The following is a 16,155-nucleotide window of genomic DNA, read 5'->3' on the forward strand; positions in this document are numbered from 1 at the left end:
GTTTTGAGGGACGATGGTATTAAATGCTGAGCTGTAATTGATAAAGAGCATCCTGATGTATGCATCATTGCTGTCCAAATAGTCCAGGGTTGTGTGAAAAGCCAATGAGATGGCATATGCTTTGGTAAGCAAATTGGAGTGGATCCAAGTCACCACTCAGACAGGAGCTGATGTTTCAATGCCAGCCTCTCAAAACACTTCATCTCTGTGGATGTAAATGCCACTGGGCAATGGTCATTGAAGCAAGTTACCACTATGATTAAAGCCTGCTTGAAGCAGGGGGTACCACACACTGCCAGAGCAAGAGGTTGGAGATATTAGTGAATGCACCATCCATTTGGTCGGCAGGGGTCTTCAGTACTCAGTCAGGTTCGCCATCCAAACTGGATGCTTTCCTTGGATTGACTCTCCTGAAGGCAGCTCGCAATCATGAGGTACTGAGAGCAACGGATAATAGGGAAACATGGGAGTGCGCGATGGTTCCTCCCTGTTCTGATGGTCAAAGTGAGCATAGAAGTCATTGAGCTCATCTGGAAGTGAAGCTCTGCTGTCCCCTGTGTCACAAGATTTAACATTGTAGGAGTTTATGGCATTCAAACCCTGTCTCAGCTGTCAAGCATCCCTCATTGATTCCAGTCTAGTCTGGAATCTCTGCTTCTCCCTTGAGATGGCTTTCCGGAGATCATACCTGCACTTCTTGTAGCATTCTTGATCTTTAGACTTGAATTCCTCTAATCGGGCTTTCAGCAAATTCCAGATTTCATGATTCATCCAGGACTTCTGATTGGGTAAACCATGAATGTTTGTGGGGACACACTCATCCACAGCTGTTTTTATGGCCCTGGTGTAGTCATTCAGGTCCATAGATCAGTTCTTGAACACGGCTCAATTCACTAACTCTAGGTAATCTTGTAACCGTTCCTCTGCCTCTCGCAACCACCTCTTAGTTGTCTTGATCTCTTCAGCCTTGCTTTTTAAGCTCTGTATGCAGATAGTAGGAGTACAGCCAAATGGTCCAATTTGCCAACGTGTGGTCTCGGAAAGGAAAGATAGGCATTCCTTATCATAGTGTAGCAGTGATCTAGTAAGTTAGGACTTCTGGTGCAATAGGTTAGGGGGTGGTGAGATTAGGCAGGGCTTTCTTCAAACCAGCCTGGTTAAAGTCACCGACTATCATTTGAAATGCATCAGGATGGGCTGTTTCTTACCTGCAGGTGACATCGTGCAGATTCACAAGTATTTGCTTATAATCGGCTGCTGGTGGTACATAAACTGTGGTCAGAATCATGTATGAGAACTCCTGAGGCGAATAGAATGGTCTACATCTAATTGTTAGGTGTTTTAGGTCAGGGGAATAAGTGGTTCACATAGCCCCAAATTCCATATACCAAAGAGAATTCACTAAAAATTGCATGCGACCGCCTTTTTCCTCACCAGAGCTCGCAGTTCAATCCATTCTGAAAATCATAACATCTTCCAGTCGGATAACTCCGTATGGCATATTCACTTTTAACCAAGTTTCAATGCAACAAACTATTGAGATCTGCGTCTGCTACAGCAGCCTTGCCCTGAGATCATCAATCTTATTTTCCAGCGACTGCACATTCACCAACAAATGTTGGGTAGAGGAGGCCTCGTCCCTCTCTGCTTTGGCCTGATTTAAATACTACCTCTCCTGACGCATTTTCGGCCATGGCGTTGACCCTTAAAGGAGCCGCGCTTAACTGCTCCACTGGAGCTCATGGCTTCTGCACCACATTCAATCGATCGTGAGATTTGAAGATTACTGATGTAATCTTGTAGTCTGTTGTTAAGTGGAAATTTACATGCTGCAATTTGTAGCAAAAGTAATTCAAAGGAAGTATATTTAAGAGGAAAACTGATATAACTTTCTGCAGCCCGCAGTGAGTCACTGATGTACACTGGTGCCATCTTAAGAACTGGTTGATCTGTAATTTGTTAAACATTAGGTAGCCTTCCTATGTAAGTTCAAAGTAAAATTGATTACCGGAGTACATACATGTCACCTTATAGAACCGTAAGTCTTATTAGCCATGCAAACAAAGTGACGTTGAAAGTTACAAATACAAATACTTTATTGTCACCAAACAATTGATTCTAGAGCGTATAATCATCACAGTGATATTTGTTTCTGCGCTTCGCGCTCCCTGAATTACAAATCAAAGTAAATATAATAAAAATTTTAATTATAAATCATAATTAGAGAATAGAAAAGGGAAAATACGGTAGTGCAAGTCAGGTCCAGATATTTGGAAGGTACGGCCCAGATCCGGGTCAGGATCTGTTCAGCAGTCTTATCACAGTTGGAAAGAAGCTGTTCCCAAATCTGACCGTACGTATCTTCATGCTCCTGAACCTTCTCCCGGAGGGAAGTGGGACAAAAGGTGTGTTGGCTGGGTGGGTCGTATCCTTGATTATCCTGGCAGCACTGCTCCGACAGCGTGTGGTGTAAAGTGAGTCCAAGGATGGAAGATTGATTTGTTGATGTGCTGGGCTATGCTCACGATCTTCTGCAGCATTTTCCTGTCTTGGACAGGACAACTTCCATACCAGGTTGTGATGCACCCTAGAAGAATGGTTTCTACAGTGCACCTATAAACCTGGAACATAATGAATATTATAACAATAGATATATAATATATATACATAATATATATCTGGAACAGAATGAAACCACAGGCAGAAAAAATAATCGCCAAAGAGCAGGCTGGATTCAGAAGTGGAAGAAGTACAACAGAACAGATATTCAACCTCTTGAGTACTGTGCGAGAAATACAACCAACATCAAGAGGACATTTTCATATTCATAGACTTCGAGAAGGCACTTGATAGGGTGTGGCATGATGCACTCTGAGCCACAATGAAGAGTTACAACCTGGGCCAGAAGCTGATACAAGCCATCAAGCAGCTCTACAGCAAATCTAGCAGTCTGGTACTTGTTGAAGGCACAGATGGAGGATGGTTCCACACATCAGTTGGAGTCCGACAAGGCTGCCTCCTTTCACCCACACTGTTCAACATTTTCCTGGAGCAAATAATGACAGATGCCCTGGAAGACAACATCGCCACGGTCAGTGTCGGAGGACAGATCGTAACCAACCTCAGGTTCACCGATGACAATGACAGGAAGTGAGGTGAACTTGCCTGTCTTGTGAACCATCTGGACAGTACATCTACCAGATATGGCACGGAGATGAGCACAGAGAAAACCAAGCTGATGAGAAGAAATGAGGAGCCAATCACAGTCAGTGGACGAGAACAGGAGACTGTCTTTTTGCTGTTTTATCACTGAACTGGATTCATCTTTGTATCCCTGTGGGTTCTTACTTCATATAACAGGCAAAAGAAGAACATTTCTAGGAACATTACAAAATGCTGCTTTCTAAACTGAGAAGTAAATAGCTGAACACAAGTAAAAATGTTGAAATCTGTAAAACTTATCGTCCAGTTTCGTCTCAATCTGGTACAATGAAAGAAAATAACAGTAGGGAGGGTTTTTCCTCTGACTGAAATGACTAAGTTCCTCTATGGCCTTAACCAGATTTCTGAGGCTTTATTTTAATAGTTAAACATTGGACCCAATTTTACTGAGCAGTCATAACATGTGAATTGCACCTACCATTCTTATTGGTACAAATTACTCAGCCGCTTTCATTGAGGAAGTAGCAACCTATTTTACTGCAATTCACTGCAGGTTGCTGGCCAAATTCAAGCAGTTCACTGTGCAAAATCAGTACCTTGCGATGTTCACAAAGCCACTGCATTTACTACTTTATTGCCCTTAAAAATAATTCTAGCAAAACAAGTCTAATGGTCAGCATAAATCTACTTAAGTAATATTTGTAATTGTCTGGTGGTCAGCTTCTCTTCGAAAAGATACAACTATAGTTACAGTGATACAGCCTTTCAAGTTATGTATTCCTTTAGGATATTGTGTCAGCCAGTGAATTGGACCCAGGATGGAACTGACTGAATGCACAGCTGTATAATAACCAAAACCAACTTACTCAGAAAACGATGTTTATTTAAAGACCTTAGGAAGCAGAATATATGGTAGCAAATTTTCTTATTGAAAGCAGAGAAATATCCCCAGTAAAATGTAATGAGTGTCATATCATAAGACCATAAGACAAAGGAGCAGAAGTCGGCCATTTGGCCCATCGAGTCTGCTCCACCATTTTATCATGAGCTGATCCATTCTCCCATTTAGTTCCACTCCTCCGCCTTCTCTCCATAACCTTTGATGTCCTGACTACTCAGATACCAATCAATCTCTGCTTTAAATACACCCAATGACTTGGCCTCCACTGCCGTCCGTGGCAACAAATTCCACAGATTCATCACCCTCTAGCTAAAAATATTTCTTCGCATCTCTGTTCTGAATGGGCGCCCTTCAATCCTTAAGTCATGCCCTGCCATACTAGACTCCCCCACCATGGGAAACAACTTTGCCACATCCACTCTGTCCATGCCTTTCAACATTCGAAATGTTTCTATGAGGTCCCCCCTCATTCTTCTAAACTCCAAGGAGTACAGTCCAAGAGTGGTCAAACGTTCCTCATATGTCAACCCTTTCATTCCCAGAATCATTCTAGTGAATCTTCTCTGAATCCTCTCTAACGTCAGCACATCCTTTCCTAAATAAGGAGCCCAGAACTGCACACAGTAATCCAAGTGAGGTCTTACCAGTGCCTTATAGAACCTCAACATCACATCCCTGCTCCTATACTCTATTCCTCTAGAAATAAATGCCAGTATTGCATTTGCCTTCTTCACCACTGGCTCAATCTGGAGGTTAACCTTAAGGGTATCCTGCACGAGGACTCTCAAGTCCTCATTTCATATAGTCTCCAAATCTCAATCCCTAAATCATTGCATATAGATTATGCACATAAAATCATTTCACTGGTTTGATTGATAAAGGAATTGTTCAATCATCTTACTGCCATCTGGGAACAGTATTATCACAATGTGTCTTTTATCAATGCAGAGTTATTAATATTTACACATTTACTTATTTTACCTTTGTTTCCTCATTTTTGTACTTGATTTGATATTCAATTTATTTACTCTAATCCATCCTTCTCCGTCCATTGTTTATTTCTCAGACTTTTGATTCAGGTGACAGATATTCCTATAGTTCACTAATATGATGCTTTGTCATTTGTGTCATTATCAAGTACCAGTTCCAGCAAATTTTTGTGTAAAAAATTTTATGGTATGAATATACTCAAAACTCAAGGCATTCCTTGAGATATAATCATTCTAAAAAACCTGGCCAAGATTTCTCATTTTATTCTTTAATTGGACATTCCACAATGTAACACTTTGAATTGGATGCATGAAATATGCACCTGATTTAATATCTCTTGCACATTAATTGTAAGACTACTGGCGGTGTGATTAATAACAGACAGACAGACATACTTTATTGATCCCAAGGGAAATTGGGTTTTGTTACAGTCGCACCAACCAAGAATAGTGTAGAGATATAGCAATATAAAACCATAAATAATTAAATAATAATAATAATAAGTAAATTATGACAAGTGGAAATAAGTCTAGGACCAGTCTATTGGCTCAGGGTGTCTGACCCTTCAAGGGAGGAGTTGTAAAGTTTGATGGCCACAGGCAGGAATGACTTCCTATGACACTCAGTGTTGCATCTCGGTGGAATGAGTCTCTCGCTGAATGTACTCCTGTGCCTAACCAGTACATTGTGGAGTGGATGGGAGACATTGTCCAAGATGGCATGCAACTTGGACAGCATCCTCTTTTCAGACACCACCGTCAGAGAGTCCAGTTCCACCCCCACAACATCACTGGCCTTACGAATGAGTTTGTTGATTCTGTTGCTGTCTGCTACCCTCAGCCTGCTGCCCCAGCACACAACAGCAAACATGATAGCACTGGCCACCATAGACTCGTAGAACATCCTCAGCATCGTCCGGCAGATGTTAAAGGACCTCAGTCTCCTCAGGAAGTAGAGACGGCTCTGACGCTTCTTGTAGACAGCCTCGGTGTTCTTTGACCAGTCCAGTTTATTGTCAATTTGTATCCCCAGGTACTTGTAATCCTCCACCATGTCCACACTGACCCCTTGGATGGAAACAGGGGTCACCTGTGCCTTAGCCCTCCTCAGGTCCACCACCAGCTCCTTAGTCTTTTTCACATTAAGCTGCAGGTGATTCTGCTCGCACCATGTGACAAAGTTTCCCACCGTAGCCCTGTTCTCAGCCTCATCTCCCTTGCTGATGCATCCAAATATGGCAGAGTCATCAGAAAACTTCTGAAGATGGCAAGACTCTGTGCAGTAGTTGAAGTCCGAGATGCAGGTGGTGAAGAGAAAGGGAGACAGGACAGTTCCCTGTGGAGCCCCAGTGCTGCTGACCACTCTGTCTGACACACAGTGTTGCAAGCGCACGTACTGTGGTCTGCCAGTCAGGTAATCAATGATCCATGACACCAGGGACAATAATATGAACCCTACAGATTAGACCAAGGAAAATGCAAAGATTACTTTGATTACAAATTTGACTCATTCTGACAGTTGTTTGTTTAATAAAAGCACCCCTATGTCTTTGTTGAAAGTTCATTAATCTGACTTCTCTGCCTATCCCTCCCCTTCCTCAGATCCCTTCTGAGTATTTCCAGTATTTTCTATTTTTATTCCCAATATTATATAAATTTTGCATTTTATAAATTATTTCATTGTTTATTTCAGGGAGAAAGCTTATTCTTCTGGAAAAGCAATAGCTGAACGTTTAAAAGAAACAATACCACAGCAACTTTTTGAAATCGCCATTCAGGCAGCTGTAGGTAGTAAAGTTATAGCAAGAGAAACGTGAGTATCAAAATCCTTTGCTGCGGTGGTCCTTTTAGTCAAATGATGATAATTTAGAGGATCATTCATTATGTTAATCTTTCATGAAGTAAAGAATGAGAAGTTTCTCCCAAAAAAAATCATTTAACCTTTTAACTAGTCACAAAATGCTTTACAGTAATTCTTCAGCACTTTATATTGTTCACTAATACCAATACAAAATAAACTAGTTATTTTGGAATTGACTTTCCAAAGTAGTGAGTTTAATTAGATTTATTATAATTTTAAAGAACCGGTATTTGTTTTAAATTGGCTTTTCTTGGAAACCCTATAGCTAAAGTAAGAAATTTAAAAAATATAAAATGAAAGAAACACTCACCCGGTCAAGCAGCATTTGTTTAAAGAGAAACAGAGTGAAATGTTTTGGGTCAGAACATTCAAGTGACAAAGGGTCATTCATGTGAAACATTAAATTTGTTTCTCTTTACACCAACACTGCATAACCTGCTGAGTTCCTATATCATTTTCTGTTTTTGATTCAGACTTTCAACATCTGTAGTTTATTGATTTTCATTTACTGAAGCAACAAAGGATTTTCTATAAGTTGCATTTATATTTTATTTTTATTGCAAAGTAAATTTTAATCATTAAGCAGTCTGAAGTAGATAATTTTCATAATTTAAAGTTTTACATGATGAGTTCTAGATGGCAGTAAATCAACAAGCTGCTGTGAGTGAAACAATTATAACACTATTCATAGAAAGCTCTTTTTTCAGATTCAAATTCACAATCTTACTACTTTCAAACACATCATTGGCTCAGATTCCCAATGTATATTTAGGATATCTCTGCCAGACATTTGTTAATTGATAATGTAACTATTTGAAGTTGATCTGTAGTTTTTAATCCAATTTTTATATTCTGTTATCACTCACGTTGATTGAATTATTTAACATAGATTCTCAAGTATGTGTGTTACTTTACATCATATATTTATGCAAAAACATTTTTCCACTTACAGGATTAAAGCAGTGAAAAAAAATGTATTGGCAAAATGTGTAAGTAATTACAATTTTTCTATGTAAGAGAATTATTTTTATGCAGTTGAACTCTTGTCTATCCTATTTCTCTGGAATATTTATTAATTCGTACATTTCAGAATTGTGGTGTAATTCACTGTGGTGATGATGTGAGAAAAGTTGCATTCTTGGCACATGGTAAATCCCTTAGCAGAATCAAAATGGCTATGATGGTGATCATCAAATAATCCCATTCGGAACTACTACAGCTGAAATTCACAGTCACAGCCATGGGTTTATCAGTAATCCACATTGTTTAAAGACATTTTCAAAATCTATTGATTAAAAAGGATGACAGTTGACTGCTAGATGATCTAGGTTGGGTGAGCAGACTAAGACATCGTGGCAGTCAAATGTCGTCCTTTTTATCTGCCGAGGGAATTTTCTGCCATCATCCTGGTAGCAATGTACAAGCCACCTCAGACCAATGTCAGGCAGGCACAGAAGGAGCTAAGCTCCGTAATCAGCAGGTACAAAATAGTGCACTCTGATGACTTTACCTATTATTGGGGGGGGAGTTTCAGCAAGGCCACCTTGAAGAAGTCTCTGAACAACTACCACCAACATATCTATGGAACCAGAGGAGCCAACAAATTTGACCGTTGTTATACCACCACCAAGAATGCTTACTGTGCCGTCCGACGCCTGGAAGTCCAATCACCTGTCCCAGCATACAGGCAGAGGCTAAAGACCTCAGCACAAGAGTGAGGACATCGAAGGTATGGTCAAGGGAGGCCGAGAAGTGCTTACAACACTGCTTTGGGTCAGTGAATTGGACATTATTTAGTGATTCATCTTTGAATCTGAATGAAAATGTCACACTTGGCATCGACTTTATCATGACTGTGTGGATGAGTGTGTACCTATTAGACCATACCGGACAAACCCAAACCAGAACCCATGGATGAACCACGAGATTCATAGTCTGCTGAATACTACATCTGTGGCATTCAGAACTAGTGATACAGAAATTAAGGTACTATTTTAAGAGCAAAAAAATACACTTCCAATTGAGGTTAGAGATGGAATGTGTGCGTGTCAGCTGTAGCAGGATCTGCAGGCCAGTACTTCCTACAAAGCAAAACCTAACGTCACGAATGGTTGTGATGCTTCACCCCCAGATGAGCTCAATGCCTTTTATGCATGCTTTGAAAGGAAGAACAAAACTACACCTGTGCAAATATCCTGTAGCATCTGGTGACCCTGTGATGTCTATCTTGGATGCCGATGTCAGAACACCTTTCGAAAGGGTGAATCCTCACAAGGTGTCAGGCCCTGACGGTGTACAGGTAGGGCTCTGAAAACCTGTGGCAGCCATCTGGCAGGAATGTTCAGTCGCATCTGCTGCAGTCGGAGGTTCCCACCTTCTTCAAAAGGATGACAATCATGCCAGTGCCCAAGAAGAGTAGGGTGAGCTGCCTCAATGACTATCACCCAATGGCACTCACATCTACTGTGATGAAGTGCTTTGAGAGGTTGGTCAGAGCAAGAATCAACTGCTGCCTAAGCAGGGACCTGGACCCACTGCAATTTGCCCACGCTATAATAGGTCCATAGCAGATGCCATCTCACTGGTTCTTCACTCAGCCTTGGATTACCTGGAGATTAGCAATACCTGTGTCAAGCTGCTGTTTATTGATTACAGCTCAGTTGTAATCAACAAGCTTCAAAACCTGGGCCTTTCTACCTCCCTCTGCAACAGGATCTTTGACTTCCCCACCGGGAGACCATAGTCAGTGCAGATCGGAAATAACATCTCCTCCTCACTGGCGCACTTCAGGGGTTCGTGCTTTGCCCACAGCTCTACTCTCTTTACACCCACAACTGTGTGGCTAGGCACAACAGAAACACCAACTATAAATTTACTGATGATAACTATTGTTGGCAGAATTTCAGATGAGAAGGTGTACAGGAGTGAGTTAGATCTTGCACAATCTTGCACTCAACGTCAGTAAGACCAAGGAATTGATTGTGAACTTCAGAAAGGGGATGTTGAGGGAACAATCACCAGTCCTCATCAAGGGATCAGCAGTGGAAAGGCTGAGGAGTTCCAAGTTCCTGGATGTCAGCACCCCTGACGATGTATCCTGGTTCCAACGTATTGATGCAATTACTAAGAAGGCACGACAGTGGCTGTATTTCATTAGGAGTTTAAGGAGACTTGGTATATCAACAATGACGCACACAAATTTCTACGAATGTACCATGGAGAGCCTTCTAACTGATTGCAACACTGGTATGGAGGGGCCAGTGCATAGTGTTTGAAAAAGCTGCAGAAAGTTGTAAACGCAGCCTGCTTCATCATGGGTACTAGCCTCCCCAGCATTGAGGACACCTTCAAAAGGCGATACCTCAAAAAGGCGGCATCCATCATTAAAAACCCTCATCACCCAGGATGTGCCCTCTTCCCATAATGAAGGAAGTAGAGGAGCCTGAAGACACACACTCAACATATCAGGAACAGCTTCCTCCCCTCCGCCATCAGATTTCTGAACGGACAGTGAACACTACCTCACTATTTTTTTCTCTATTTTTGTACTGTGTATTTAGTTAAATTTTTATATGTATACAGGGGAGTCTGGTTAATTGGGGCACATCAGGACCACATTGGGCACATTTTGGACCAATTATCCAAAGTTTCATGGAAATAGTTAAAAGGTATAAAAGAGACAGCTACCATTTAACTGAGTCACAAATTATGTATTAAATGAAATACAGAACAAATTAGAATACTACCAATATTACCACAGTGCTGTAAAACTATGTATTAGTTTATAACGGTTAGTGACGGAAGAATTCATTGAGTGTATGTTGGCGTGTTCTTTTGATTGACTAAACAAACAAGATCAGGGCGGGCACCTTGAGCGGATAATGGGCTGCCTTCAGTGCCTTACTGCATGAAGTGATATCGTAATCCAACAATAAATTTCCTGATTCCATATCCATTGGCTGCACCAAAGATGTTGTACTGGCAGGCAGAAATTCCAGCTGGATGTTTCTCATCAACATTAGGGTTGATGAGAAACCCTAATTTTCTCATCAACTGAAAAGTTTTGTTTGATTTCTGCTCCATATCCGAGCTCATCAGCCATTTCTTTAAAATTTCAGAAGTCATCCATGCATTCTTATTAGCATATTGCTCGATTGGCAAACTATCCATTCTTAGCCTCTTAAAGCATCGAGGTTTAATACTTTTCCCCATAACCAACAATTTTTTTTTATCAATTCCTGACGTGCTTGGACAACATAACAGTTATGCCATTCATTGCTCTCTTTGAAACCAATAGTGTTTAGTCTTTGTAGCAAAGGAAACCGTCTGGCATGTCATGATTTTAAAAAAGCCCTGTTTCATTGGCATTATCCTTGTAGATGTCATCAGCACAAAATTTTTGTAGCAAGTCTGTGAATTGTGTTGATTTCCATATATCTGCACTTACAGCATCAGCACTACCTTTCATGCCGTGTGCTTTCTTGAATTTAACGTGCTACCCACATTTCCATTGTGCAACCATCTGTTGCTTTCTTTGTGACCCAGTTTCTTAGTTAGCTCCTCTGCCTTGTTTTAATCAATTTTCCACTGGCATGCACATTTCAATGGAAAACCATTGATTGAGGGCCTCTTCAACATCTGGATCCTTATCTTAACGCTTTTGTTTATTGGATGTTTCCCGTTGACCCGTGCATAATGCCCACTCTGATCACAGTTAATCTTGCTGATCTATCAAGTATGCAATTGTAGATATCAGCACTCCATTCATTTCTTACCAGTTGACAATGAGTGCTGTTAGGTGGATGACTTCTGATTTGGTCCATTAGGGTAATTTTTTGTGGCTAGCATCAAAGCTTCCCGTGGCATCTTGGCAAGGGTCTCAAAAAAAAATTTAAAGCCAAAATAAAAAAAGAAAACTATCGAAAGTCTGTCAGTCAAAATGGATAATATAGCACAAGCACACACAACTGTTCACTCTATGCATGGGGTAGTGTCACACAAGTGCACGTGTTGACCAACTGTCTCCTGTCCCAATTAAGCAGTATTGTGTACCAAATAAACAAAGGGAATCCCTTTTCTCGGTTTGTTTTGTTCTTCAAGAGTAGTCCCAAATAATTTATTGTAATTTATGGGTTTTTTAATTATGTATTGTAATATACTGCTGCAAAAGTAAAGGTTTATGACATACGGTAGTGATAGTAAACCTGATTCTAATACTGTTTCTGCTCCACATCTCTACATCGTGGCACAGAAAGCAGTGCTTAATATGGCACAATTAGTTTAGCATACTGCAAAAGTTTAGATGAAAGTTTCAAAAATATCATTTGAAAAATGGAATTAGAGCACTAAATTTATAGGGTTATGCTTTCAAAAATACTTCGGTTTAACTCCTGCAAATGTATTTTGAAGACTGCAATTCATGAAAGATCCACAAGGAGACACCTGTGCTATTTAAATAATTTTTAATCAGACTGGCTAACTTCCACAGAGGGACTGGGAACACATACTAGTGAGATACTGACCTCAGTTATCGATGCATGCATGCAGTTCTATATGGAAATGTAAGCATTCACCTGTGTAAGTTGCAGTTATCATGATGTTTCCATGAGAATACAGCAGTTTAGAATTTATTAGTTGATCTTCACCAGTAATTTTTTGGCCATGCTTTGCCAGTAAATTCATATAGAGTTCAGCTTTGGAGAAGGAACTTGCTGAAACACCCCAAAATTTCCCCTGGGGAAACCTGTACACAGGTTCTATACTGATTTAGAATAAACAAGTAATCCATAAGGTCATTCAGGTCATTGGAGATTTCATGTTTGCCAAAAAAAACTTTTTTTCTGTATTTTGCAGTAAGATTTTTATATATATATAAGTACGTCTCAAGATTATTATTTTTATTTTTAAATTTTAACATTTTTTAATTTCAAACGTAGGGGCGTGGTGGAGCTTTTGTGTCACTTTAGTGGAGTTTGCATGCTATCTGTGTAACCACATGTGTTTCATCCAGGTGCTCCAGCTTTTCTCCATGTTCCAAGGACATTCAAGTTAATTGGCCATTGTAAATTGTTCCAAGTATGTAGGCCAGTCGTCGGACCTGGGAGTGTTGATGGAATATATTGCATTAAAATTAGTGGGTGGGAATGGGATTGCTCTAAAGGCAGCAGAGCAACTTCTATGTCATAATGAAATATTAAAGTTTTTTTAAAATTCTGCTTATGTCGGTTCAGAGAATTTGAAAGATATTGCAAGTTTTAAAGGAATTTCCAAAGGTTAGCATAGCTAGAAATTCTTTCATGTATTTTTTTTTCTTGAATTTTCATTGTTATAAAAACTAAATGATTTTTTTTTGTCCAAAGTATTGCTTATGAATGTGTTAAAATATTTTGGGTTTTATTATTTGCATTTAGCTTTTCTTACAAACTACACTGAAACAACAAAGATCATTCCACATTCTTTTTTACTAAAAGGGAAAGTATTATGTTGAATTTGTGTATAGACATCATAGATACATGTACAAATGCTGTTATTTCTCCATCTTGCCTTGTTATCTTTTTGTGTTTGGAGACTTGACTGGCATACAAGCAAAAAACAGGTTCTTCAGTTTATCTCTGCAAATATGAATGGAAAGTATGCACTGTTCATTCTGATACACTTAGGAAAGCACATTTTTCTATTATGGGAAGTTTACAGCCCAAGGAGCACATCTTATCTGTGCCAATTGAAAAGAGATCCCCAGCTTAATCACACATTTCATTGCTAAATCTGTAGCCCTAGTAGTCATGGCTCTTCAAAAGTACATCTATGTGCTGATTGGGTACACTGGAGGTTTTCGCCTCCAACTTCCTTTCTGGCAGTCAGCTAACTCTTCTACCAGTTAATTTAAATCTGCTTCTTCCACCCGTCTTTTCAGCAAAATAGGTCCTTCCTATTTATTCTTTCTTAAGTTTCTTATTATTATGTATTACTATTTATGCATCAAAATTAACTCTCAACTCAGATTACTGAAACAAAAAAAACTATGGAAAACAATCCCAATAAACATAGTGTCTCCTCAACACCCTGTCAGTGCAGTCACATGTTTGCTGTAAAATGGTGACCAGAATTATATGCATTACTCTCACGAGTGTTGTATAGGGTTCCAACATAACCTACTTGCAATTGTACTTTGTCTTGGCCACTGAAGGACAACATGTTACATGTCCCTAGAAATTACTTAGTTATTGGTCCTATGTCCTTTAAGGATCTATGGATTTACATTCCAACGTACTACTTCTCCTTTGCACCTCTCAGCATCCTCTCATATCCTCCATTGTTCTTCCCTTCAACTTTCATTTGCCCCTGATCGGTCCATTGATATCTTGCAGGCTAAAACTTGTCTCCTATTGTCAGCCATATTTCTTTGCTTCATGTGTGCTCAAAATCCTTCTTGTTTTCAGTACGGTGGGGACATTACTCGCAAAATGAAGCTTCTGAAGAGACAAGCTGAAGGTAAGAGAAGAATGAGGAAGATCGGCAATGTGGAAGTACCAAAGGATGCCTTCATAAACGTACTAAAAAGACAAAAGGACAAATAAAGTAGATGTTAAGATGTTTTTCGGCACATGCAGCAAAAAGATGAAGAGCCAAGCTTGTCAAGTGAAGTGGATTCTTAACGTATTTCTTACCAGTCACTGTGCTTCGAAATCAACATAATTTTGATACATAGGTATAATGGTATGCATAATCATTGTTGTAATGTGGAATATACTTAGCTAAAAGCAGTAAAAGCATTATTTATTTGAAAGTTTCCTAATGTTAATATCTTCTGGGACTTACTGAAGTATTTCAAATCATTGTCAATAATTAACATCATTCAGAAAAAACTCTCAATGTCAATTATGTAATAAGGATGAATTTTTCAAAAATATTTATTTTTTATTGTAAATATATTTGTTACATGGAATTAAATATACTTTGTAACATAAATAAAGTTTTAATGGTTTGATTGAGGGTGACTTGCTGCCACTCCAGTTCTAAATTGCCTGATGAAGCCAGTGTCAGACTTAGATGTTTTGTTACAAGTGGGATAGGAGGTGCTGAATGAGATGGGCAGTAGTTTGGGAAGTAGGCTGCTGCCTCTGCAGATAAGGCTGGTCTACATGTGTTCCTACCGCGTGGACATGAGGTTCTCATTGCCATCCTAAAACTGTTTTCTCCACATTGAATGGTTATGGGCCAGAGATTTTCAAGAGTCAATAGGGACCTTGCATTTTTCATGGAAGCTTTGAAAGCAACCTTCAAGCTTGCAGTTCGATATGAAGTATATGATTGATGTGGCCTGCTCAGAAGAGCCTACTGAGTCCACTTAAGTCCTCAATCATGCAGATGTTGCTTCGTTTGTCCTTCCAATGAATTTTAAGATTTTCCAGGACATGGATCAGTGTTATCTCTCCTATGAGATGTCTGCTGGAGGCAGTCCAAGTCTTAGAAATGGTTTCAGTGCCCTGTAGATCATGATTTCTGTGTTAAGTTAATGATGATTTTCAAACATCCTTTTTCAAGGCTGCTTACATGATGAAGATGATGGTGAATTTCATTGATGACACCTGCCTTCTCTGAGACATAGCTCCTGAGAAATGAATAGTGGTCCACATTTTTCTAAGTCTGTCAATGCCTTTTGGAGGGAAGTGTACACTGGAGTAAACCTAGAAAAGCTACAGCACAATACAGGCCCTTCAGCCCACAAACTTGTGCCAAACATGTCCCTACCTTAGAAATTACTAGGGTTACCTATAGCCCTCTATTTTACTAAGCTCCGTGTACCTCTCTAAAAGTCTCTTAAAAGACCCTATTGTATCCATCTCCACCGTCGTTGCCAGCAGCCCATTCCACACACACTCACCACCCTCTGAATAAAAAAACTTACCCCTGACATCTCCTCTGTACCTACTCCCCAGCACCTTAAACCTGTGTCCTCTTGTGGCAGCCATTTCAGCCCTGGGAAGAAGCCTCTGACTGTCCACACGATCAATGCACACCTCTATCAGGTCACCTCTCATCCTCTGTCACTCCAAGGAGAAAAGGCTGACTTCACTCGACCTGTTCTCATAAGGCATGCTCCCCAATCCAGGCAACATCCTTGTAAATCTCCTCTGCACCCTTTCTCTAGCTTCCACATCCTTCCTGTAGTGAGGTGACCAGAACTGAGCAAGGTACTCAAAGTGGGGTCTGACCAGGGTCCTATATAGCTGCAACATTAC

The 16,155-nt window shown here is 40.0% G+C and overlaps 1 protein-coding gene across 2 annotated transcripts in view; it reads left to right on the forward strand.

Moving 5' to 3' along the window:
* Nucleotides 1–14,905, forward strand: part of guf1 (GTP binding elongation factor GUF1) — a 47,183-nt gene extending 32,278 nt beyond the window's left edge. For both annotated transcript variants that reach the window (XM_073064726.1, XM_073064727.1), the window contains 3 exons: nt 6,746–6,865; nt 7,866–7,902; nt 14,353–14,905. In XM_073064726.1, the coding sequence (XP_072920827.1) occupies nt 6,746–6,865; nt 7,866–7,902; nt 14,353–14,490 (295 nt within the window). In that variant the 3' untranslated portion in view covers nt 14,491–14,905. The remainder of the gene's footprint in view (nt 1–6,745; nt 6,866–7,865; nt 7,903–14,352) is intronic.
* Nucleotides 14,906–16,155: the final 1,250 nt, after the last annotated feature.

This window comes from Hemitrygon akajei, chromosome 13, assembly GCF_048418815.1.
Source record: "Hemitrygon akajei chromosome 13, sHemAka1.3, whole genome shotgun sequence".
In the NCBI taxonomy this organism is placed as follows: Eukaryota; Metazoa; Chordata; class Chondrichthyes; order Myliobatiformes; family Dasyatidae; genus Hemitrygon; species Hemitrygon akajei.